Source organism: Erinaceus europaeus, chromosome 18 (genome assembly GCF_950295315.1).
Source record: "Erinaceus europaeus chromosome 18, mEriEur2.1, whole genome shotgun sequence".
Taxonomy (NCBI): Eukaryota; Metazoa; Chordata; class Mammalia; order Eulipotyphla; family Erinaceidae; genus Erinaceus; species Erinaceus europaeus.
In genome coordinates this window covers 67,890,775-67,917,827 of record NC_080179.1, presented here as the reverse complement: position 1 = coordinate 67,917,827, position 27,053 = coordinate 67,890,775, and the positions used below count along the sequence as shown (strand labels likewise).

General features: G+C 42.2%; 1 protein-coding gene across 3 annotated transcripts in view; it reads right to left on the bottom strand.

The window, feature by feature from the left end:
* Window positions 1-26,840, bottom strand: part of EPC2 (enhancer of polycomb homolog 2) — a 126,771-nt gene extending 99,931 nt beyond the window's left edge. For 2 of the 3 annotated variants that reach the window (XM_007522234.2, XM_060178095.1), the window contains exon 1: window positions 26,378-26,839. In XM_007522234.2, coding sequence (XP_007522296.2) covers window positions 26,378-26,530 — 153 coding nt within the window. In that variant the 5' untranslated portion in view covers window positions 26,531-26,839. Of the gene's footprint in view, window positions 1-26,377 lie in introns of all 3 variants that reach the window. The other variant, XM_060178094.1, reaches the window with a different exon arrangement.
* Between the last annotated feature and the right edge of the window lie 213 nt (window positions 26,841-27,053).

The window sequence follows — 27,053 nt, the reverse complement described above, 5'->3', positions numbered from 1 at the left end:
TCTGGGAGGGACACTGTTAACAGGAAAAGCTATGCACACATGGAGGTACATGGTAAATGAGCTCCCCTCTCCATTTTTAAGACTTTATTATTTATTTACTTGTTTGACAGAGAGAAATCAAGAGGAAGAAAAAAAAAAGGAGAGGCACCTGTAACACTGCTTCTGAAGCTTCCCCTCAGTAAGTGGGGACTGGGGGCTTGAAGACAGTCTTCTTCACTGTAACATGTGCACTCTAAAGAGTGCACCACCACCCAGCCCCACCTCTCCTCAATTTTGTTGTTGACCTAAATCTGCTCTAAAAAGTAAGTCTTGACACTTCCAGCAAGATGATTATCTGACATGTAGTCCTGCTGCTATTGCAGAGACTATCCAGGATCTAAACATAATTTTTCATAAATCTGCATGAAAAACCACCTGCTCCTAAGGCTGTAACAATCAGAGAAATGGAGAAGCTGTTATCCACGGGAAGAAGAAACAAGATAAGCACAACCTGCCAGCATTAAGACTGCTACAGGGGACAGGAGACTGGGAGAGAAATCTTACCCAGAGATGAGTGTTCCTCAAACCCAGGGCACTGCAGCCCTGAGAGCTGGGTCTTGATAGATTATAACAGGACACCCTAATATATAAAGTGTTTATCAATTGTTTAGCAATCAGCAAATTGGAGGCAGACAGTAGTGAACAATCCAGGAGCTGGGTTTTAAAATACTGTACAGAAGCTTAACAACCTTTAATATCAGAACTAAAATCTCGGTTCCCTGGGAACCCACAGTGGTCTGTTACTTACAAGACAGATAGACTGCCCTTCCCTAGATAGGAACTCACTGTGTGCTCCCAAACTACAGCTCTCTCATCCCCAGAATTTGTATCCCCCACACTAGCTGAGTTGGTTGATTGATAGCAGCAAGTACAAGTGGAAGGGAGCTGTTACTAGTTCCAGGTCACAGAATCTCAGTTCTGCAGACATATCACCAGATATGATAGCTGAACCAGCCATTTTACAATCAAGCTTGCAGGAGTGAGGCTAAATTCCTGATTCATGAACCAACCTAGAAGCCTCCCACCATGTGACCAAGCTTCCTGCACCTCACCAACCTTAAGGAGATTTCCTAGACAGTAAGAAGAAGTTCTCCAGTAGGGTGAAACTCCATACTCTGTTGATCTTTAACAAGACTCCTGCAGACCCAAAGTCAAGACCTACTGCCAGCATCACTAATCCCTGCTCTCTTATCTCCATGGTTGGAAATTTCTTAGAGTTCTCCAGAGGGCAATACTGAGACTAGAGTGAACTGCAGCCCAGCTCCTTCATTAGTACAAGCTTGGTAGCAACTGCAGGCCTTAGTCTCTATTCTTCAGCTTCTATAGAAGGCATGGAAGGAGTCACACCTCAGGCTCCACTGTAAGGAAACCTCAGTTGATTGGCAGTTGCAAGGAGAATCCAAGACTCTGTCTGCCACAGTGCTACATGATTGGGCTCACACTGACAGAAACAAACCCCAACCCCTAGCCACCACCATTCCGCGCATGCAGGAGGAATTGTGGGTCCTGCACTGCAGCTTTGCCCTTACCGGTCTATTCTAAACCCTAGTCAGCAAGCTACTGCAGGAGGAAGCTGCAGTTCCATACCTTTCACTGCAGTCTCGCCTAGGCTGGCCTGTCTCTGCCTAATGAATAATCAGGATCTTTCACAGGTATATAAGAACTTCCAAGAAGGATCAACAGACACTTCCTGGAGTTATATCTCACACACTAGGAGGAACTTGCTCCAAGTAAAAGGTTTCAGGTCCTAGTCACCGTCTTCCATCTTCAGAGTGCTGCTATACATTGAAGGAAGAATGGAAAGACCACACAGAGCCGGCAGGCTCAAACCCCAGTAAATTAGCAATGCCTTCCCCTCAGGCTCCAACTACGACTCACGTGGAGAGCACGCACACTAGTAGGTTCACAGCCTTGTCCTCTGAACACTTATAGGAACCCACTACCATTCCATCCCCAGCTTTAATATCTAAGCTCATAAAGCCATTACATGTTAATACCAAATCAGTGCACACTAACTGGAGGGTCTGGCTAACTCTACTGGGCCCAGTCATCACAACCTCTCTTCTAATCAGATTAGTTGTCACTCACAGACACCCCAAGCACCACCCCCACACCAGTAGGAAACCTTCAGCTACTTTCCAGTCACTAGTAGTCAGTAAAGTCCAGTTATACTCAAAATCAACCCATTTATAGCTAAGGAGATCTCACCCCAAACACTACCTGCTTCTGCTCAGTCCCTGGGAAGTAAGAGTTGCCAGTTCAGACCACCAAAATATGCAAACATAATGAACAACTGGAGGCAATCATCTTTACCAGGGGATCAAGATCCCTGAACACACCCCAAACACATCAAAGATAAGTAAGTGATGAAGACTCCAAAATATCAGTCCTCATGCTACTCACTGAAATCCAGAAATAATGGAGAAAAGCTCCAACATGAACAGAAAAACAATGACCAAAAAATATGAGAAGGGGGCCAGCAGGATGGCTCACTTGGCACAGCACATATATCACTGTACAAGAACCTGGGGTCAAGCCCTGGGTCACCACATGGGAGTGCCTGCAGTGGGGAAGCGTCACACACAGCAGTGGTTGTAGTGTCTTCCATTGCCTTCCTCCCTCTCTTCTCACCCTCTATCTAAAAGGTGGTCAGTGGCACTGGTGGGGTAGTATAAATACCAAGCCCCAGACAGAACCCTGGTAACAAATAAGTAAACAAATGAAAATAGAAAAGTATAAAGCAAAACCGAACAAAATATAAAGAAGAAAATGCCACAGTAGCAAAGTCAAATGCTATAGTAACCAAACTAAAGCAAACAACTGAGAGACTCTAAAAGAATGATGTCTGGCAAATCAGTGAGCTGCATAAAAGGTAGTGGAAATTAAGAAAAAAGAAGAAAAGCAAGAAGAGGGAATAAAACCCAAGAGCACAAGAGATGTATGGGACAATACTAAAAGGATCAATACTTACATTGTATATGTTTAGGAAGTAGAACAAACACTGGATGAGAGAATAAGTGAAAACTTCCCCTAAATAATGAGGAAGATAAACAGATCCAGGAAGTACAAACAGTGCCAAATAATCAAATATAAACACATATGGCATATCTCAATTATAATCATAAACAAACAAAACCCACTAAAGGATTCTGAAGACAGTGAAAGAAAAATGGAGTTACCTATAAAGACTGTCAGCAGACTTCTCAAGAGAAAGGCCGGAAGGAATGCAGAATACTCAGACTGCTCTACTTCCAAACAAGACTATTCTATACTGCTGGGGTTTTGTTCAGACAGAGTGGAAGGATAAAGATTTTCTCAGACAAATGACAGTTTAAAGAATTTATCACTATTAATAGGTGAGGGAGATAGCACAATGGTTATACAAAAGACTAATGCCTGAGGCTCTGAAGTCCCAGATTCAATGACTCACATGATCATAAACCAGAGCTGGTTAAAAAATATATGTATTTATTACAATTAGACCCGATCTACAGGAAATTCTAAAAAGAATCATCCACAGACTAAAACTGCAAAAACACTCAGTTCCCACATAGAATAACAGCAATGAAGTCTCATAAATACATGATCTCAATAAGTTATCAATGGCCTGAACTCACCCATTAAAAACACAGAACAGCAGAGTGGCTCCCCATCAAACACAACCCAACCATATACATAAATCCAGTATATATTTAACTCAACAGGATAAACATGGGCTTAAAGTGAATGGCTGGCAATCAAAAAACGTAATGGGTCACAAGAGGCAGGGACAGCCACACTCACATCTGACAGAACAGATTTTAAGATAGTAAATAAAACTCAAGGGTGAACACAATGATGAGGGGAACAAACAAGAGAATATAAAACATTAATGTATGTTTGTTTATTATTATTATTTGCCAGAGCACTGCTCAGCTCTGGCTTATGGTGGTGCTGGGGACTGAACTGGGGCCCTTCAGTGCCCTAGGTTGGAGAGCCTGTCTGCATAATCATTATGCCATCTTCCCAATACTCATTAATATTTATGCACCAAATGAAGAGGCATCCAAATATATAAGGCAACTATTAACCGAACTCAAGAGCTACAGCAACAGCAACACAGGAATAGTCTGGAATGGGAATATCCACTCTCCCCAATACACAGATCTACCTCACAGAAAGCTAGAGCTTGAAATGAGGAGACAGGCATGTTAGGGCTACTAGACATCTTTTTTGGCTATTTCTGAGACTTCACCACTCCAGGATGTCTTTCTCAGACAGAGGGAAAGAAGCTGCAGCACCAAAATTTCCTTTTACCCCGTGAGGCCCAGGCTCACACCTGTCACACACATGGCAAATTAACATCTGATTTTGCAAGTTCTCTACTAAACATTTCCAGGGCTCTTTACCCTAAGGAAGCTGACTGCAGAATATTCTGGAGTCCGCATGGAACATTCTCAAAGAGAGACCGTGTACTGGGCCACAAAAAATAACACTAGCAAATTCGGAAGCACTGCAATCCCTACATTAATTTCAAGATGCTCACCAAAATACTGAGCATATTTTCAGGCCACTGTGGAACTAATCTAGCCATAAAAACAAAGTCAAATCTCAAATATGGACGTCAACAAAACAAATTTCTGGGTAAAAGAGAAAATTTTTTTTAAATTCCTGGAATCAAGTGAAAATGAAGACATGAGCAACTAGAATATGTTAACAACAGCAAAAAAACAGTATGAAGAGAGACACACCAATACAGGTCCTTTGCCAAGAAAGAAAGAAAGAAAGAAAGAAAGACCCCTCAAATAAATTACCTAAGCTCACAGTGGAAGGATCTAGAAAATGAACAATAGAAACACAAAATAAGTTGGTAGAAGGAAGCTGTGACAGATCTACACATAAGGAAATATTACTCAGTTATAAAAAATGATATTTTCTCTTCTGCTACAACATGGATGGAACTGGAGATATTGGAGGGCAACTTAGAGAAAGCAGCAACTCTCCCCCTGCGCCCTGCAGGAAGCCGAAAGAAGGAACCAGAGGAAGCACCAGTACTCACTCCTACCTGAAGTTGAACAGTATCTAAAAACCCTTGCCAGAAAAATTCCAAGAAACAATAACTTCACACATGAATTCTACAGCACAACAGAAGAAATAGTATCTACTCAGCATAAATTTTTCCAAAATACTGAAGGCACACTTTTTTTAAAAAAATTTATTTATTCACGAGAAAGATAGGAGAAGAGAAAGAACCAGCCATCACTCTGGTACATGTGCTGCTGGGGATCGAACTCAGGACCTCACGCTTGAGAGTCTAGTTCCTTAGCCACTGCGCCACCTCCCGGACCACAAAGGCACACTTCTTAACTGACCCTACGAGGCTAAGTTTACTGTTCTTTTTTTATTATTATTTTTGTTTTGTTTAGTTTTTATTTTTTCTTTATTACCTTTTTACTTATAGGATAGAGGCAACCAGAAATCGAAAGGGTAGGAAGAGGTAGAGACAGAGAGAGACCCGCAGCCCTGCTTCAACACTTGTGAAGCTTTTCCCCCTGTGCGTGGGGATGAGGGGCTTGAACCCGAGTCCTTGAACACTGTACTGTGTGCTCAACCAGGTGAACCACCAGCCGGCCCCTCTTAATATTATCTTTTATAATTTTTATTTATAAAGTGGAAACACTAACAAGACCATAAGGTAAGAGGGATACAATTCCCACCACCAGAACTCCATATCCCAACCCATCCCCTGATATGGACCCAAGGTTATTGTAGATGCAGAAGTTGGAAGGTCTGGCTTCTGTAATTGCTTCTCCACTGGACATGGGGATACACACACACAAACACACACACACACACACACACTGAAAAAGCTCACTTGAATTGTGTGCTGCTGTGCCATATGCATGATCCCCACCACATTAAAGGAAGTTTCAGTGTGACAGTGTATCTCTGTGTGTCTGTCTCAGTCTCTCTATCTGCCTTCCAATTCTGTACCAAAAACAATAATGAAAAAAAAACCTAGCATCACATGGGGGCTAGGTGGCCACCTGGATGAGCGCACATGATACAATGAACCCCCAACACTACCTACAAGAGAAAAGCTTTGTAAGTGGTGAAGCAGGGCTGCAGGTGTGTCTCTGTCTCTCTCCCTCTCTGACTTCCTCCTCTTCCCTCTCGATTTCTGGCTGTTCTATCCAATAAACAAAGATTTTTAAAAAACTAATATCACATTTATATCAAATACTGAATAATTCTCCCTAAAATCAAGAAGAAGACACAGAAGTCCTTTCTCAGAACTTCACTTCAACACTGTATTTTAAGGTTCTGGTTGGTGAAGCTAGGTGGGATGGAGGGAGGCAGGCAAGCAACCTGAGCAAAGGAAAAAAATAACCAGATGAAGAAAGGAAAAAAAAAAGTTTTTATTCACGCAACACATAGGAAATCAACTGGAAACTACTCAAAAAACCCCTACTAGAATAAATAAGTTTATCTTTATCATAAAATAAAAGATCAATATGTAAAAATCAACTTTATATCTAAAGATTCAACTAACAGAATACTACATTTAATAAATTTATTAGATTAATAAAAAAAAAACCCACAGTAATCTCAAGTGATACGCAGAGAGACTGAGTATGTTTGAATATGCACTGAAACATCCTTCCACATATTAAATTGAGAGCTACCTGAATCCGTTGCTATGCAACCCTGGAGTCTTATAACCATGATGTGTTTTGATGGGCAAAATCTTCACCTTGACAATAACAAAGCCAGTCGTTACAACTTTATGAAAACATTTTAATTATGTGACCCATACTCCTGGTATCTAAAATACTGCAATCTTTCCTTTCCCCCCTTCATTTAGAGTGTGTTAATATATTTCAAAAAATCATGATTTTTATTTATCGCTTTTTCAAACTTTATTTTACTTGATAGAACAGAGTAACTGAGAGAGGAAGGGGAATAGAGAATGAGAGAGACTAAGAGACACCTGCAGATCTGATTCACCACTCATGATGCTTGCCCCTGGGGGCTGGGAGGCAGTGCAGCAGACTAAGCACACATGGTGCAAAGCGCACGGACGGACGGTGTAAGGAACCCGGTTCAGCCCCCTCGTCCCCCCCCCTTGCTCCCCACCTGCAGGGGGGTCACTTCACAAGTGGTAAAGTAGGTCTGCAGGTGTCTATCTTTCCTCCTCTGACTTCTCTCTGACCTGTCCAACAACGACAGCAATAACAATAACAACAACAATAAACAAAGGCAACAAAAAGGGAAAAAACAGCTTCCGGGAGCAGTGGATTGGTAGTGCAGGCACTGAGCCCCAGCAATAACTCTGGAGGCAAAAAAAAAAAAAAAAAAAAAAAAAGCTTGCCCCTACAGGTGGGGACTGGGGGGCTTGAGCCTGGGTCCTATGCATGATGATGTGTGCGCTTAACCAGGTGTACCACCAGCCAGGCCCCCTTTTTTTTCTTATCTTTCCTCAATCTTTATGTCTGAAGAATTCAGAACTGATTTAACTTTTAAATCAACGATACGTTTGTCTTTCACTTACAGAGTTGTCACTCAAAGAAAGTCTAGACACTGCCCATGCTCCCAGAAGGCATGGGAGGCCCATGCCCATTTTTTTTGATACCTTGCCCTATTCATCTCTTATCCTTATATTCTTTCATTAAGTCAGCAGTCTCATAATAAAATGTATCTCTGAGTTCTACACAACATGGGAGTCACTGGAACCTCCAATCCCTGATGATAAAAATCACCACTGCTAGCTAATGCTGACCAGCTGTCTAGCTGGTCAGAAGTAAAGGTGACAACCGGAACCTGTAAACAAAAGAAAGGCAGTTTTCTAGCCTTTCATTTAAATAATTTGGTGCTACTCTGAGGTGGAATTAGAAGTAACTTGAATAATAAGGACACTCAACTGATGTTGGAGAATTGCTTGATGGGGGGGGGGGGTGTCACAAGGACAGGCACAACAAAAAGTAAGTACGCCTGGACTAAGAGCAAGAGTCTCCCCTTCTGGCGTAAGTAATGTCAGAAGGCGCCTGAGGGCCCTTGAACTTCTTTTTATTATCACCAGCACGTTATGATTGGGCCCTCCTCAATCGCTATGGAACAGGCCATGGCCGGTGCGCTATGTTCCATCGCTGGGGAGCCAGAGACGACCCGAACTGCCCCTGCGGCTCCAGACAGACTATGACCCACATAGTCAACGACTGCCACCTCTCCAGATTCAAAGGAGGTCTCGAAACTTGACATCAGGCTCAACCTGACACGCTGTTGACTGGCTACGGACGAAGGGAAAACGCTAGAAGAATCACCAGGGTTATCACTGGGGCTCGGTGCCCGCATGGCAGAGAGAAAATGAGAGGGGAGAGGGAGAGGGACAGAAAGATATAGAGACACGCAGTACTTGCTTCACCACTAGTGAAGCTTCCCCCTTGCAGGTGGGGAGTGGGGCCTTGAACTGGAGCCCTCACGCACAGTAATGCGTATGCTAATGTATATGCTTAAGCAGGTGAGCCGCTGCCCAGCCCACCTTGAGCTCTCTTAATTCCAAACAACCACTGAAACCACGTACAGCAGTGTCCACACAAAAGCCAGTGATGATCAGTGATGGAATGATAATATAACGGAAAAATCAGTTTGTTTAATGAAAGTAAATCTGACAGTTGCAAAGTACATAATTACAAGTAGGTTATCTTTTGAAACGTCTGTTACACTCCTGCCACTAGTCATTCAACCATCAGCCTTTCTCCAGGATGTGCTGTTCTTCTGCCAAGTTGGCAAGTCACTTCACTTTACCCCTAACCATTACCAACTAGATATGGCTAGACACATAGTCCTGAACTAGGTCAATCCTATTCTTCTCCAGGAAAGTTGGAATTGAGACTAAATAACTACTCTCTGACAGAGTTGGATGCTTAAAATTAGAGCTGTGAATCAAAAACCATGGGGTGGCTGGTCACCTTTGGTCAAGAAAAGGTCAAATCTCTGTAACAACAACAACAAAAATCAAAAATATTTAAAAAATAATAACCCTCATGAATGTATAGTTTAATACCCCGTAACTCTGCATACATAGTCATAACCCATGTTGCTGAATTAGTTTTTCAAACTACATTAAACTGCTAGTGAATCATAAATTCAATGAAATAGTTTACTTAAAGCTGGAATAAAAAGGAGGAAGCATATGCACATATAAAGCTCACGCTCCCTCCTAACTCACAAATTCCTTAGTTGTAATTTCAACTACTCACTAACATGTCTCTGTATTTGGGAATCGGGATTTGGAGCACTTTCCAGTCATCTGGACTTAGGTCACTAGCCTGATGTTCCCCAACTGAGGTCAAACACAGTGATTCTCTCCTTGTCAGCTCTCATATTTTTTTATTGTTGTTGTTGTTGTTAATATTATTTACAGTCCACCACCCAATATAGTGAACTGCTGTCTAGTGCTGTGGACACAAGCAAGCTCTTACACAGAAATTAGGTGTGTTAGACAAGTTTCTTTCAGACTTGAGTTACTATGCTACCAGTTGCAAGCTCAGGGTCAATGAACGCTAACAATATACATTAAGCGGTTATTGTTAAACAGTAAGATACATAAACAATGTCACATAGTGGCCACATGATGAAAATGTGATAACCACTCATAGTAACTTAATCCTGTATTTCCACAAGGAACAGTGGTTTAATAATAAATTCACTGCTCGCGACAATTTACAGAGCAAAATTAAATAAATAAAATATGAAAATTGCATGTCAGTATGTGTGTTAGTATGTGTTGAGGAATTTTACTTCAATTGTATATACATACAGTAAGTCACAATCAAAATAGTTTGAAAGCTAATGAACTAGAGCCCAAGAAGGACAAAAGGAGGCAGGGAAAGATACAATGCACCTTGCATGCTAATCTTTTCTTTTTTTTTTTTTTTTTGACCCAGAATCAAAATAACCCACAAATTGTGATGTGGTTGGTATTCCAACAAGTTTCAACTGATGCACTTCATAAAAGTTTACCAGAGATTCCAGTGAGGCCAAGATAAAAACTATTCTCCCTCACAAACAGGTGGTCCACAAATAGGTGGTTCTCAAAACATAGTCGCTAGACAAACCCTAGGATCACTTGGGAACTTCTTTGAGAGGCAGGGAGAGACAAAGACACAGAGAGAGACAGAGGCAGCCTACAACACAGCTTCCTTCAATGCAAGGGGGGGGGGGGTGGAGGGCTGGGGGGGGGGGAGGGGCCCAAACTTGAGTTGTGCGCATGGCAAAGCAGCACACTCTCCAACTGGAAGTCCTAGTAACTCCCAAGGTAGCTGAGCTACTATTTTTTTCTTTTCTTATTTTATTTATTTCTTGAATAGACAAGCGATATCAAGAGGGATGGGGAAGATAGAGGAAGAGAGAAAAAGAGACACCTGCAGCACTGTTTCACCACTTGTAAGACTCCCCCTCCCACAGGTGAGGACCATGAGCTTGAACCTGGGTCTTTAAGCATCGCAGCATGTGCGGCTCAGCTACCACCTGGCCCCGGGTAGCTGAGCTATTTCAAATAAAGCTGAGCTGTACTACTACTAACTAAAACCTGCTAAAATATGTGGACAATGTTCTTCCAAGAATCATTTTCTTTATGAAAAGTCATCTGCACTGTAAACCAAAATAGGTAAGCTCTGCACATCACTTGCATAATAACCAAGTAACAGCTTTGTTTTTTTAGGCCTGCCTCCCCAACACAAAAGTTTCTTTCCCTTAAACTATTTAAGCACTGCACCTAACAGAATTTGGCCTGTCCTAAAAGTAAAAAAAAAAAAAAAAAAAAAAGTATCACAACAGACCGCAAAAGTTCTTACAACCCTCTAACAACTCCCTAGGGAAGCACACTCTTCTCATTATGAAAGTAGCATGTGCCAGGAAAGAAAACAAAAAACAAAAACATAAAGCACACAGTCATGAATTCTGGCACAGGCAAAGTTCAAAACTAATCTGTAAAGAGATTAATCCAATAGTATATCAGACTTAATTAGCTATTACTGAATTTATGCCCCTCTCCACACAGATGCCTACAGGATCGGGTTTCTCTTCTCCGCAGCGTGGTAAGCTTCCTATTGGAGAGCCATCACATTTTGCCTGTGTGTAGTTCAAAATACACAGCAGGTGTTATTCATTCAGCCAGCAAATAACTAGTGAGAAGTTACGCCACTCACTATACCAACGATGTAAAGTACAGACAGTTCTTGTGTTTGTGAAGCTATGTAGGGAATCAATAAACATCACAAACTACAGTGACAATTGGAAGTATAATCTGTATTAAAGAGCCGGTTTACCAACAAGATAGAATGAAGATAGCTTTCTTTAAAAGGGAACCTAGTTGCTCCTCTTCTGAACCAAGCTGCTATTTAAGTCCATAACTGTCAGAGAAAAGCACTGATAAGTCACTTAATCAACAATTATTCCAATGTTCATAAGTTTTTATACAAAAATATGGACAAAAGTTCTATGGGGCCAGTGAGATAGTGTAGAAAAAGAGCCTGAGGCTCTCTGCCAAGCTTCCAGCCCTGCAGAACAATACACCAGAGCTGAGCAGTGCTAGTAAACAATTAAAAACAAACATACAAACAGGGGTCGGGAGGTGACACTCCCGGTTAAGCGCACAGATAGTACTTTGCACAAGGACCCAGTTTCAAGCCCTCACTCCCGACCTGCAGCAGAGCTACTTCACACGTGGTGAAGCAGGTCTACAGATCTTTCTCTTTCCCTCTCTATCTTCACCTCCCCTCTCAATTTCTCTGGCCTACCAAATAAAATGGAGGAGAATAAATAAATGGCCAGTAGGAACAGTGGATTTGTAGTGCCAGCACTGAGTCCCAGCCATAACCCTGAAGGCAAACAAAATAAAATAAAATTCTATGCATAATGCAAGACCTTCTCAAGAACCAAATTCCTACATGGGAATAATGGGCTCTGTTTTGAAATGCAACCCCCAAATGTATACAACTTGCTGTAGAAAACTACAATTTGCCAATCTTCAATTTCTCAAGAGGTTTTAAAAGAAGAAATATAAAATCAAAATTACTTGATTTTCTGACTGTAGATTAAGAAACTACTACACATATTATATTTTTACTTATAAGATGAATAAAGGAGAAAAAAATTCTCTTTACAAAGCAAGAAGTACTTGGACATTTTCTTGAATATTCACACACAGAGGAAACAGTATCTGCTGCCTCTATAGTGACTGGGATGAATATGGACACATTTGCTATTAACATTCTTAATCATGTTGGTCTAGTTTTTTAACTTACAAAAGTTACAAAATGTCTTACAGTCTTTAAAATAGCATAGTTCTTTTTGTAGCAATGCCTTTTTATAATCTTTAAACTTTCTCTATAAATTATAAGGAATATAACATTTTATAGTTACAAAAATAAAATCTATAGCCTATTATTATACTTGTAGTCTACATATTTAGAACAAGGATTATACAGGAATATAGCTGCCACTAGGGTCACGAAAATCCTTCTCGAGACTTTTAAACTTCTCAGATACCAAAACATTCAGGGAGAGAATTGTCAAGATTCAAGAATCTGGGCGAGAATATAATGATTTAATTTAACTAACCGCTAGCAAATTTAGTATTTTTTCCACTTACTAACATATAGGTAACAAACCACAGTGTTGGCAATATTTATAATTCGCACTACAACAAGGATCTTAGATGTGTTTATTATACTACAATGGTTGCACTTGTCAAATGTTGTTTACACTCATTTTTTCAATTAAAAATTAGACCCAACTTCGTAATTTCTTAACAATGTACATACATTTAGAGCTACCCTAGGGAGTCGGGCGGTAGCACAGCGGTTTAAGCGAACTGGCACAAAGCACAAGGACTGGTGTAAGAATCCTGGTTCGAGCCCCCAGCTCCCCATCTGCAGGGGAATCGCTTCACAGGTGGTGTAGCAAGTCTGCAGGTGTCTATCTTTCTCTCCCCGTCTTCCTCTCCTCTCTCCACTTCTCTTTGTCCTAGCCAACGACAGCAACAACAACAACAGTAATAATAATAACCACAACAATGATAAAACAACAAGGGCAACAAAAGGGGAAAAAAATGGTCTCCAGGAGCAGTGGATTCACAGTGCAGGCACTGAGCCCTGGCAATAACCCTGGAGGCAAAAAAAAAAAGAGGGTACCCTAAATAACATTTTGATAACTGTTTCAATCTAATTGATTTATCTTATACAATCTTATACATTGAGGAGTTTCACCAGAATGTGAAAGAGGAGAGACACAGACACACACAGACACACACACAGACACTAAGTTCTGGATAATGTGTCTCAACTCTTGTGCAGTAACTTCCATTTAAAGCCTAAGGATGGGGATATTTTTGAAGTTATTATAATTGAAACACTACCAGAAGTTAGTGGTCAGGAAATTGCTGTAATAAACACCCCAATATGCCTTTGTCAGTTACACACAACCAACTATAACTTCAATGCCAAAAATAAAGAAATATCTCAAGAGCCAAGCAATTGACAAGATTACTTTCTTCAGCACTTTGCTTTCCACAGCTTAAGTTCCAAACTCAAGTTTTCGTACCAGAATTTACTGGCATAAAGAATGTCTCATAGCGCAACGGGTTAAGTGCAGGTGACGCAAAACGCAAGGACCGGCTTAAGGATCCCGGTTCGAGCCCCCGGCTCCCCAACTGCAGGGGAGTTGTTTCACAGGTGGTGAAGCAAGTCTGCAGGTGTCTATCTTTCTCTCCCCCTCTCTGTCTTCCCCACCTCTCTCCATTTCTCTCTGTCCTATCCAACAACGACAACATCAATAATAACTACAACAATAAAACAACATGGACAAAAAAAGGGAATAAATTAATATTTAAAAAAGAATGTCTCTCTTGATTACTTTCTCTACTGTACACCCAGACACTGAATAGATAATATCCATCATTAAAATCTATTTTTCCCCATGATCAACTTCACAGTGTCCCCTATTTTGGAGAGATAAGAGATTGTACCCCTATGACAACTACAGTCTTATAAAACATTTCATCAACAAAAATAAATCAATTCAAAACTATGAATTATCAGATAAGAATGAAGAAATTCTATATATTCTATTTTCCATCCTCCTTCAAATTCACAATCTTACACAACTGAAAAATGTCATTAATAACAATTTTTAAAAAGCTCCCTGTATAAAGTTCTCACTTAAGTCATTACAAAAAGTTATTTTATGAGGGGCCAAGGATGTAGTTCAGTGGTAGAGTGCACACTGAGCAAGTGTGAGGTCCTGACTCCAGCATGTAGCCGCAAAATGACCTTTGGAGATATGTCTGGTTAAAAAGATAAATGTGACAATATCTTGTCCCAAGAAAGTGACAAGAAGTCAGAATTAAAACTTAAATCACAGTTTCAAAGTTCCAACAATCTAATAAAATTAACAGGACAACTAATGGAACTACCTGTTCTCCCAGGCCCAACCTATGTCCTTTGCTCAACAAAAAAAAAAAAAAAAAGGAAGGAGGAAGTTGGAAATAAAGCTTTGAGTTCAGGAGCAGACAGACTGCTGATCTACTCCACCGCATTCCTCTTTTTGCATAGTTCAACACTGATCAGAAGAAAGCAGTCAAGGAGGACCTAGAGGGCTCAGTTGTTATGTGGAAAACTGAGAAGAGTTACACATGTACAAACGACTATATTTTACTGTTGATTTTAAACCATTAACCCCCCCCCCCCAATAAAGGAAAAGGGAAAACAGAAAGCAATCTAGAACAGCTATAGTAACTCATTTTCCTTCAGATATATCCCACAAGGGAAAGTCCTGCATGATGGAGCCAATTTGAAGCTCTGTTTAAGGGTAGTCAAGGCAAAAAAAAAAAAAAAAAAAAAAAAGGCAAGGGTCAGTTTTATTTTACAATTTATTAATGAGCGAAAGAACAAATCAAAGCCTTGCTGTGGTGTACCCAGTGTCACAGATCAAATGTGCAAACCCGTGTGTGCAAGCTCAATGCTCTATGCTCAACCTCCCAGGTTGCTAAAGTCAGTTTTAAGATAAAATCAAATAATTTGGATGGAATGCCCATTACTGACACTGGTCTCCTTCACAGCTGATGCTACCTACAGTTCTTTCCTCCACTTGGTGTCCCCTGTGCTGTCATTACTGCTTTTCTAACTCAACTCTTCTTAAAATGAAAACTGAGCTGTTTGGTAATACAATCAAACTCAACTACATCGGTCCAGAACAAACAAACTCAAGTGCCTTGGTGGGTGCCCAGTCTACGTTGAGTAAAACAAAGACATGATGATTTCCTTAAGGTCTGGTGAAATTGGGAAAAATACATATCTATTCACTTTCCTCACATACACACACACACACACACACACACACACACCCATATGCATACACACATATACCTCTCAAGTGAAAACCATGAGATACTAGAAAATTAAAATAAACTCAAGTGACATGGACTAACGGTATATCAAAATTCAGAATAGTTTCAGTAGTAAAGTATAGTAAAGAAAGCGAAAAAAAAGTTAATGGAAGCAAGGGAACTAATTATATCCAAAACATACAGTACACATACTTTTATCAATCTTTAGGAAAAGTCAGTGTAAGATTAATAGGCGTAACTGATTATCATTTTTTAAAAAAGCCTCTAAACCTGATTGGCAGCATCACATAGAATGAATAAGCTCAACCTTACATTCTAATATCTTCCTAACAGCACACCTCTTGCTTGTTACCTTTTTTCATTTGATTCACATTCTGAGCCATATGCCCAGTACAGAGGTCTGTGGATTCACAGATGCAAGTAATTTTTAGAGACAAAAGTCTTTTAAAAGTCGCTGAGCTGGGGGTGGGGGGGTGGGGGGTTAGGGTGGGCAGTGGTGCACCCCGTGGAGGCCATGTAATACATACCAAGTGCAATACCATCCCGGCTCCCCACCTGCAGGGTGGTAGAGCAGGTCGGCAGGCAGGTATCTCTTTCCCCCTCTCCATTTCTCTTTCCTATATAATGAAAAAAAATAGGGAGAAAAAAAAAAGAAAAGAAAAAGAAATGGCTACGCAGAGTGGTACATTTGTTGTATAGGCACCAAGCCCCAGTGATAACCCTGGAGAGGGGGGAAAAAGTCAGTGGACCAATTCTATGTCAGAAATGAAGAAAATAAGGGTCAAGAAAGTTAAAAATTTTCTTTGAGGTCATATGTAATCATCCCACAGTAGAACTAAGTATGACGGGTTAGCTTTCTTTGAAGGATTTGTATGGGCGAGCGGTGGTTCATGGTTAAGCATGTGTCTTATCATGCAGGAAGCCCTGGGTTTGTTTGACCTCCTGCAAGACACAGAAGCACCTGGACATTGGGGACATTGGGTCATCTCCCCCCGTGTCTCGACTGCTCCCTCTGAAATAAAAACGGGACAATGGAATCCCACAAGTGTAAAAACTCAGTGCCCCCTCACCAGTTTTAAATTCAAAATTCTTTTTTAATATTTATTTATTTTCCCTTTTGTTGCCCTTGTTGTTTTTTATTGTAGTTATTGATGTCGTCGTTGGACAGGACAGAGAGAAATGGAGAGAGGAGAAGACAGAGAGGGGGAGAGAAAGACAGACACCTACAGACCTGCTTCACCACCTGTGAAGCAACTCCCCTGCAGGTGGAGAGCCAGGGGCTGGAACCGGGATCCTTACGACGGTCCTTGCGCTTAACCCACTGTGCTACCACCTGACTCCCTCAAAATTCTCTTTCCAAAACCCTACTACATGCAAAGTATTTCTTTTTCTTTTTCTTTCTTTATTGGGGATTAACAGTTTACAGCTGAGGGGGCAGGCAGTGGTGCACCTGGCTAAGCACACACATCACAGTGCACAAGGACCTGGGTTCAAGCCCCTGGTCCCCACCTGCAGGGGGAAAGCTTCATGAGTGGTGAAGCAGGTCTGCAGATGTCTCTCTCCCTCTTTATCTTTCCCTCCCCTCTCAATTTCTCTGTCTCTATCCAATAATAAATAAATAATACTAAAAACAAAAATAGTTGACAGCAAACACAATAGTTTGTACATGCATAACACTCCCCAGTTATCCACAATACTCAGCCTTAGATAAAGCAGAGAAACCTTGCAGCTGGAGAGGAAGAGCACTGAATTCTCAAGCATGAAGTTAAATCCTCCCCCCACCCCAGAGTCTTTTACTGTGGTGCAATACATCAACTCCAGTCCAAGTTCTGCTTAGTGTTTTCCCTTCTGATCTTGTTTTTCAACTTCTGTCAATGAGTGAAATCATCCCATATTCATCCTTTTGTTTCTGACTTAACATGATTCCTTCAAGCTACATCCAAAATGAGATGGAGGTGAAATCACCATTTTTAATAGCTGAGTAGTATTCCACTGTGTATATAGACCACAACTTACTCAGCCACTCATTGGTTGTCGGACACCTGGGTTCCTTCCACAGGTCTTAGCTATTACAACTTGTGCTGCTATGAACATGGCTGTACACAAATCTTTTTTTTTTTTTTTTTTTTTTTTTTTTACCGATGTGAATGACCATCTTCTGGGAAGTACAGGTTTTGAACCTGAAAACTCTGTCTGTCTGTCTCTAGTCCACAGAAAGAGCCACTAGCCCAGCCAGATCTCACAAATCTTTTGGGATGAGTAAGTCTGGTTCCTTAGGCTAGGTCTATGTCTAAACTTCTGAGGGTTCTCCAGGCTGCTCTCCACAGGGGTTGAACCAATTTACATTCCCATATGCAAAATATTCTAATCTCATTAAAACATTTTAGAAATTTTATAAAATTACCCTAAGTGTACTAATTCACCTTGAGACCAAAGATTAAAACCAGTTTTATTATGATGTCACATACCCACCAGTGATACTCAGGACAGCTCCCTGCTAATAAAGGGATGTCCTTTACTAGCACTTGAACTCAAACCTCCCTAGTTCCGTGACAGATTCAAAAGCAAATACCTGATGCAAGCCAAACCCATCAGGAAGGTGCTTTACCTCAGAAATGTGGAATTCAAAACTAACAGGGAGTAACAGTAATGCTAACAATAGTTGATATTTATTGAATGCTTACTGCATGCCATAAACTGCCCCAGCATGCCACAATATAAAACGACTTCATTTTATAGAGGAAATAAATCTGGATAAGTACTTAAATCCATACAAGCTGGCCAAAAAACAAAAAACAAAAGCAAAAACCTTGGACTTAACCACTACCCTATACTAAATTTAAAAAAAAAAAAAAAAAAAAAGGATTATTTGAGTTGACTAAGAGCAATGACACTACCTGAAGAGCTCATACCTGCACTGATTGCTGGTCTACTGAAGCCTTGACTGTTTAGCCCTCCATTGTTGGACGCGAATAGAATAATCTCCAGGAGCCTTCAATCAGGCTTGATTTATGTTATTCTAAACCAATTTAATAGTCCTATCTCCCAAAACATGTTAGGCTTCATCTGTAGAGAAATTAGACAGATGAAATGTAAATGTATACACCCGATAAGTCCTTTACTTTTTTTTTTTCAAAAGGCATGGGTTTACAAAAGGTATTTACAAAGTTTCTTTCATTCTCTGAGGCAAACTTGTAGTGACCTAAAAGGATGCTTACAAGATATAAATGACAGAACAATAAAGATGTAATGAACCCTAAAAATTATCTAACTCTTAAACTACTCATTTCATGGATGAAGTAATACTAGGTAGAAGATTAGAGGGTGGGAGAGCTTAAAGATTGAGTTTGAATCCTGACTCAGATGTTCTAGTCTAGGTGGGAGTCATGTAGGACAAGTCATTTTCTAAAGTTTTAATTTCTTCTTCTAGAAAAAAAAAATAGTAGCAACTACACATACTGCTGTTAACCATCACACAGGCTGGGGATCGACCCGTTGACACCCATGTCCAGAGGAGAAGCAATTACAGAAGCCAGACCCCTCTCTCACCAACTGCACCCTGGAAAAATCCAGAGGGATAAAGACTAGGAACCTTCCAATAGAGGGGAAGGTATATGGAACTCTGGTGGTGGGAATTATATCCCTCTTATCCCATAATCATGATGATCTTTATTAAATCACTAATAAAAAAATACAAAAAAAAAAACCTGAAGAAATTAGATATGCAACATTTCACAAAAAATTAAACATCAAATTAAAAAAAAAAAACCCACATATTCGGCACATGCCCAATACACGGACATACTGTCAATAAGTGGTAGCTGAGCTGACAGTGAATAACCTGGGGCTCAGCGAAGGAAGGCACTTGTCCAGATCTTATGGCAACCTAGAGCCAGGAAACAGCTCACCTAGGAGAGACTGGGCATTGTGTCCAAGGACCTGGCCTAAGTCCCGACATTACATGGGCACACCATGGACAGCACTAGAAGGGTATTCCACTGATGGTGAAGTGGTACTGTGGTATCTTTCCTTTCTGAGCTACCCTTTCACTTTAAAATAAAGAATGGAAGAAATCTTGGAGGAAGCTGCTAAAATAGTGGTATCACATACGTGTGAGGTCCTGTGGTATGAAACCCAAATACCACCAAAAATGGGAACAAAATCAAACACTAGAAAAAGACTTTCGTCTTATATCTCAATACTTTCTTCGATGTCATCCTAAAAATACCTGGATTTCAGGGGTGGGGAAGTAGTATAATGATTATGCAAAAAGACTTTTATGCTTCTTAAATCTCAGGTTGAATTCCCAGCACCACAATAAGCTAGAGCTGAATGGTGCTCTGGTAAAATCTGAGGGGGGGGGGGGTTGGGGGAGGTCTTAGTATAAACCAAAGAACTATATATATGCTCACAAATGACAAGAGTACTATTCTCCTGAAGTTTCGATTTTAGCAGAGGTGATATATATTTATCTACGCTTTCCTTTAATCTACTTAACACCCATAGAGTGTGCTTTAAATATTCTTGCAATCTTTTGTTTGTTTGTTTTAGATAGAGGCAGAGAGGGAGGGAGGGAGGGGGAGAGGGAGAGGGGGGGGGAGAGAGAGAGAGAGAGATCACAGCTCCAAGGCTTCAATACAGTAGGGGCTGGGCTTGACTGAACCTGGGTCGCAAAGAAGCAGCACACAAAGCAGCACGCACTATCCAAGTGAGCTATTTCACTAGACCCTGAACTCAAGTTTTGTTTCTGCATACACCAAACCACCAAAGCTGAAAGCCCAAATTGTTACGTCTTCCCTATACACTCCTGTAACACTTCTTAACTACACTGACATTTTTAGCCTTTTCCAGTGTTCTTTTAATGTCTGTTGGAATGACTTAACCTAAAACATTTTAATTTTTAGATCTTTTTGACCTCAATGAGTCATTTAAATTCCCTGAAGTCAAGACTGTTTTTAACCCTAACACTACACTTCAGCACACAGCCTCAAACTTTTTGATACACAAACCTCATTTCCCAGTATCTTAACTCGGGTAACAGCAGCCAAGTTGATCTGGCAGGTATTTTTGTTGAAAGAATAAATGTTTAATGTCTCTGCAATATCAGCTTATAAAATTACATTTTGTAACCTCTCAAGAACTTCCCTATTAAGAAACAAGACATATTAGTACCAAAAATAAGTTTGAAATGCTAGACAGACTCAAAGTACTCCTAGCATACTGTTCAAATTATCACTTAAGATATTAAGGTAATGATGAAAAATTATACAATTCCTATTAGTCATGATCTGAAAATTCTATGCTTCATATATACTTGATTCTTCTAGAATGAAGAGAGATTTCACACAAACCATCACAATACACATAGGACAGAAGTAACAAACACAAAATAATGCTGTCATACAAAAAAAAAAGTTCTTTCTTTACAGAGGTCTCTGACTAAAGAAAAAAGAAAAGAAATGGAAATTAACTCAAACATGTGTCAAGCACATATTATGTGCCAAGAAAAGTTCAGGTACTTGAAACATACTAATGAGCAGAATATACAAAGAGCCTTGCCATCATACAGATTATATCCTATTAGGAAATCTAGAGGGGGAGTCGGGCCGTAGCGCAGTGGGTTAAGCTCACATGGCGCGAAGAGCAAGGCCAGGGGTAAGCCCCCGGCTCCCCACCTGCAGGGGAGTCGCTTCACAAGCAGTGAAGCAGGTCTGCAGGTGTCTGTCTTTCTCTCCCCCTCTGTCTTCCCCTCCTCTCTCCATTTCTCTCTGTCCCATCCAACAATGATGACAACAACAGCAATAATAACTACAACAATAAAAAACAAGGGCAACAAAAGGGAAAATAAATAAATGAATAAATATTAAAAAAAAAAAAAAAAAAGAAAAAGAAAATCTAGAGGGAGCCAGGATGTAGCGCAGCGGGTTAAGCTCACTTGATGCAAAGCACAAGGACCGGAGTTAAGGATCCCAGTTCAAGCCCCCGGCTCCCCACCTGCAGAGGAATCGCTTCACAGGCGGTGAAGCAGGTCTGTAGGTGTCTGTCTTTCTCTCCCCCTCTTTGTCTTTCCCTCCTCTCTCCATTTCTCTGTCCTATCCAACAGTGATGACATCAATAACAACAATAACTACAACAATAAAAATGAGGGCAACAAAAATAAATATTAAAAAAAGAAAAAAGAAAATCTAGATAAAGGGTCTGGGTGGCGGTACAGTTGAGCGCACGTGTTACAATGCTCAAGGACCTGAGTTTAAGCCCCCAGCCCCCACCTGCAGGGGAAAAGCTTCATGAAATCAGTGCAGCCTAGAATTTTCCTAGCTGTGACCAGGGACTGTGAGCTCAGACTGACAGGGACTCAGAGGTTATTCAGACTCCCATGCTAAATATCAATAGATATGGGTCCCAGGTCAGATCGATGTGGTAAACAGTGAGTTGTATTTATAAATTTTCATCAAGTATGGTAGCTACGCTCTGCCCTAATCTAGATGTCTAGTTCTATTCTCAACCCAGACACCACATAACCTAACAACATTTCTAGTCCACCTCCATGGAGTTAACTATCAGGCTCAAGCAAAGATTCCTCAAGTCTTGGGTCCCTAGGAACATTCCTAAATAGACTTCCTAGCTTCTTTCCAACCCCAAGGTCCCTATTCTCATCTGCTCTACTCCTACTTTTTAGTTTCTGTTTATGAAACACTGCCCTGCTTTATACCTTACTGCAATTCAGCCAAATTGCAGGTGCTATGATTCCATCCAGACCTTCCTGAGCAGATGACCGCACCAAGGTGCCCTGGAACCTCACCTCTCCAGAACCCTGCCCCACTAGGGAAAGACAGAAACAGCCTGGGAGTATGAATGGATCTGCCATGTCCAACAGAGAAGTAATTTCAAAAGTCAGAACTCCCACCTTCTGCACCAAAAGAGCTTTGGTCCATACTCCCAGAGGGATACAGAGTAGGTGGCAAAGACCAGAGGGGCTCTGAACCCCAAATCCACCAGGACCCAAAGTGTTTATCACCAGGAATGTTGGTTTTATACCATCACTGAAAGGGAAGGAAATCTGGAAAACACCAGAGGAAGCCAGGCACTGTTTCTCTTACCTGAGAAAGAAGAAAAAGGAAGGACACTCAGAAGTGGTAATAGTTGTAGGTAGGACTAAGCAAGGCAGAACCGTAGATAACAGAGGAATATATATATATAGATATATATATATATAGTTATAGATAGAAAGTCAACACAATTTTGCAACCTTGTAAAAACTACTGTTTCCAATAGTGGGGATGAGGAAACAGAATTCCGATAGTAGGAACATTATGGAATTATACCCCTAATATTTTATAATTTTTTAAATTAATATTAGATCACTAATTTTAAAAAGTCAGTTCTAAGAGAACAGACAGAAAGTTATTCCTAAACAAGTTTATTGTGGGAAGAGGCTGATCCTAAATAACCCTAAGTGTACAGTAAGCAACTCAGACCAAGTGCCTTAAGTAGTAATACAGAGACCAAGCTACAGCAAGATGCCAATAGTACGGTCTCAAGCAACAGACCTGAAAACAAGGAAAGGAAAGGAAGTCCTAACCAAATGTATAAAAGAAAAGAGCTTAGAGAGTGTGGTCAACAATGAAAGAGGGTTCCCAATGCCAAAGAACACCTAGATGAACTCCTAAACCGAGTCAGTAACTATATAAACTATATAAACGGCGGCTAGTAATGGTCTGATAGGTACACAGATACGGTCCTCATTTTCAGTAGGGGGGAGGGTGGCAGAGGAGTAGATCCACAAAGACATAAAAGTCAGAAAAATCTGACAACCAGTGAGAGAAAGGGATCTTATTATACAGCTCAGAAATGTCAAACAAGTATAAGCCCACACGTCAACATTCTGTTGTCTTTTTACACAAGTCTGTGATGAAAAACTAACAAACAGCCTTATTTACAAATAGTGATTTGTTACAACTTGCTGATAATGGAAACTGTACTGATATAAAATCCAAGTGAAACAAAGAATTTGTAAAATTATTATTTTACTGCTGGCAGAACTATGTATGCTTTAATAATATATAAGTCCAATAAGTAAGACCAGAAGAACTTAACTGTTATGTTACTCAAATGGACAAGACTTTGGATTTGAATGTTAATTTTAAAGAGAAAAGGCTAAAAAAAAAATAATAATAAATAGCATCCCAACTGTACATTCCAGAAAGCAAAAAACCTATCAGTACTGTCAGGCCTTATTTTAAGCCCCTCCATTTGTAACATTAAAGAAACAGAAAGACTAAAACAATAGTTGGAAGGTTAGGATTTTTATGCTACTTGTATCCTAATTTGGATTTCTTCTTTCCTACAACTGAGTAACTGGAGCCAGTTACTGAAAATAAGCCAACGTTAGCATTCATGCTCTGGATTGAAAAATCACAAGCTTTACTGGAAAACTTAACTGTACAAAGCTGTAATGAAATTTGGCGGCTATTTTTAACACACCACTAAAAACGACAACAACAACAACAACAAACCCAAACTGCTAGTTTTCTACCTAAATTCAAACCAAATACCAATACACACGTGGCAAAAGCTAAACTTCAGGACACTGTTTGCAAATGGTCATTTATCTTCCAGGGGCTAGCTAGTTCGTTGTAGAACACGTTTCTTGACTCAAGTTCTTCCCAAACCAAAATAATAGGATCTCAGTGATAACATACAACATTTATACTTTAATACTCATAAGCCACCATTCTATTTGGGTCAAGCCCATAGCGTGAAAGAAACTTTGTATAGAATCCAAAGTGAACTTTCTAGAGATCAGCTAAAATATTTCTTGCTTACACTATATAACTTCCTTAAATTTTTTATTATCCTGCCAACGGGATAACTGAATTAAGTCAGAAATACTACTTGAAAATCAAAATCAAAAGAATTCTCATATATAATACGAACTAACTCTAAACCTTAAGTGTAACGTATTCATACGCTGGATATTCATCTATTATTTATTTTTGTTTAATATTTATTTACCCTTTTGCTGCTCTTGTTTTTTTAATAACATTTATTTATTTATTCCTTTTGTTGACCTTGTTGTTTTTATTTTAGTTATTACTGATGTCGTTGTTGGATAGGACAGAGAGAAATGGAGAGAGAAGGGTAAGACAGAAGGGGAGAGAAAGACAGACACCTGCAGACCTGCTTCACCGCCTGTGAAGCGACTCCCCTGCAGGTGGGGAGCCGGGGGCTCCAACCCGGATCCTTGTGCTTTGCGCCAAGTGCGCTTAACCCGCTGTGCTACCGCCCGACTCCCGGTTTTTAATTTTTTTTTAAGTTGGCTACAATGCCATATTCACTTCCTACTGAAGGTGCAAGACGTTCAAATAAACACCGAAAGAGAAGTTGATCAAATCGCAAAAGAGAAAGTAAGAGCAGTTCCAATAAGGAGGTCAGAATCAGAGCTGCCAATCAAAGACCATTAAAGAAAAGTAAAAAAGAAAAACGAAAAGAAGAGGATAGAAGAGTATTACACCAAAGTAAAAGACTCTGGGGTGGGGAGAACACAGGTCCATGAAAGATGATGAATGACATAGTGGGGGTTGAATTGTTAAACGGGAATCTGGGGAATGTTATGCATGTACAAACTATTGTATTTACTGTTGAATGTAAAACATTAATTCCCCAATAAAGAAATAAATTATTAAAAAAAAAGAGAGGAGAGGAGAGGAGAGGAGAGAGGAGCAGCAGCGAGCAAGCATTTCCTGCAACATCCCGAGTCTGGAGAGAGGCAGCCAATCACAGAAACCTCCCGCTTCCTTCTGACAGTCGCAGGAGCAGGACGACCAATCCGCGCTCGCCCCGGGCTGACAATAAGGCGGGACCGAAGGTTCATTGAAGAAATTCTGGAGGGTGCAGTTACTATCAACTTCGCACGCAAGTAACACCACACCGGAGTCGCAAACACCGTGGAGACGGATGAGAAGCGATCGTCATGCCAAGTTGAAACCCCCCCGGGGGGGGGGAGGGGGCGAACTGTTTACCAAAAAAAAAAAAAAAAAAGAAAAAAAGCGCTGGGCTGCCACAACACGCAAGTGTCAATACCCAGGCAATCAACTCCTAAAAGGGGGACCCCACACCCGCACCCACACCCACAGCACCCACAGCACCCCGGCCGCCGACAGTTCTGGAGGACGGCGGCGCGCAGAGCAGCGAGCGGCGCCGCGGGCTGGGTGCCGAATGCCAGGTACCCCTGCTGTCCAGCCGGCCGTCCCGCCCCCGCAGCCAGCGGTCCTCCGACGCCGCGGCCGGCTCGCCGGGTGGCGGGGGTGGTGGCGGCGGAGCGGGGTCGCACCCCAGCCCTTCCTCCCGCCGCAGCGCCTGCACCGCTGGCCCGAGAACGAGCATTCATTACCTTGCAAGGAGCGAGCGGATGCCAGTTTGCAAAGCGCTTTGCTTTCCCTGAGCCATTGCAAACGGCAACCCGTGCGAAACTTAAATGTCAAAAAAAAAAAAAAAAAATCAACCGATCGCATCGATCGTGCCTCCTCTGGCCGTACATGCAATCATTTCTCCTAGCCCGGCGGACGCCCCTCGCGTTCAGGAAACCCGCGCCCGCCCGAGCCGGCGGGGGAGAGAAGACAGAGGAGGTAAACAGAGGCCGTACGCCGAGTGCGGCCGCGGGCTCCCCTGCGCCATTCCCGGCCGCCGCTTACGGCGAGGCCCCCTGACGGCGGCGTAAGCGGCGCCGCGAGCTAATCACAACACTGGGACGCAACAACATGGCGGCCGCGGGCGGGCGGGCGAGCGCTGCGCCGGCCGAGGTGGTTTACGCTACTCCACTGGCGTAGGGTCCCGCGCATTCGAGCGGCAGCGGCGCCCTCCAGCGAGCGTAGAGCGCTCTGTGAATGGCGAGGCCCGACTGACAAAGGGGAGGGGGGAGGAGGGGGGAATAAACACTCGAGTCCCTACCGATTCCTCCTCCTTCTCCATCCCGGTGGGCATCTGGGGCACGGCCCGGTTGATGGAGACGCAGTCGTTGAGATCAGGCATGTCCTTGCCGCGGTAGATGGGCAGCGGTTTGGCGGCGTCCAGCGCCCGCGCTCGGAAGGAGAGTTTACTCATTGTCTCCCCGCCTTACAAGAACAGCCCGGGCGGCGGCGGCGGCGGCGGCGGGGCGGGCGGGGAGGGGGGGAGGACTCCCGCCGCCTCCTCCACCTCCTTCCTCAGTGCAGCGCAGCCGGCCCGCTCCTCCGCCTCCTCCTCACTGCCCCCGGCCACAGCATGGGCGCCCGCCCCGCCCGAAAACAGCCCCCCGCCGCCCGCGGCCGCGTCCACACACTAGATCCGCCGCTCGCCCGCCCGATCCGCTCCCTGCGCCATGGCCAACATGGCGGACATTACCACAGCGGCGGCGAGCGATCCCGGCAGCCCGCGCGAGAGCGCGCCCCCGCCGCGGGGACGCGCGTCGCCCTCTCCCTCCCTCTCTCCTCCCCTCCCTCCCTCCCTTCCTCTCCCCTCCCTCCCTCCCTGCCCACCCACTCGCTCTGCGGCGCCGCCGGCCCGCGGGAGCCTGCCGGGCCTCCGGCCGCTCCGGGGAGAAGGGGCGGCGGCCCTGGCCTCCGCGGCCCCGCGCTCCGGCCCGGCG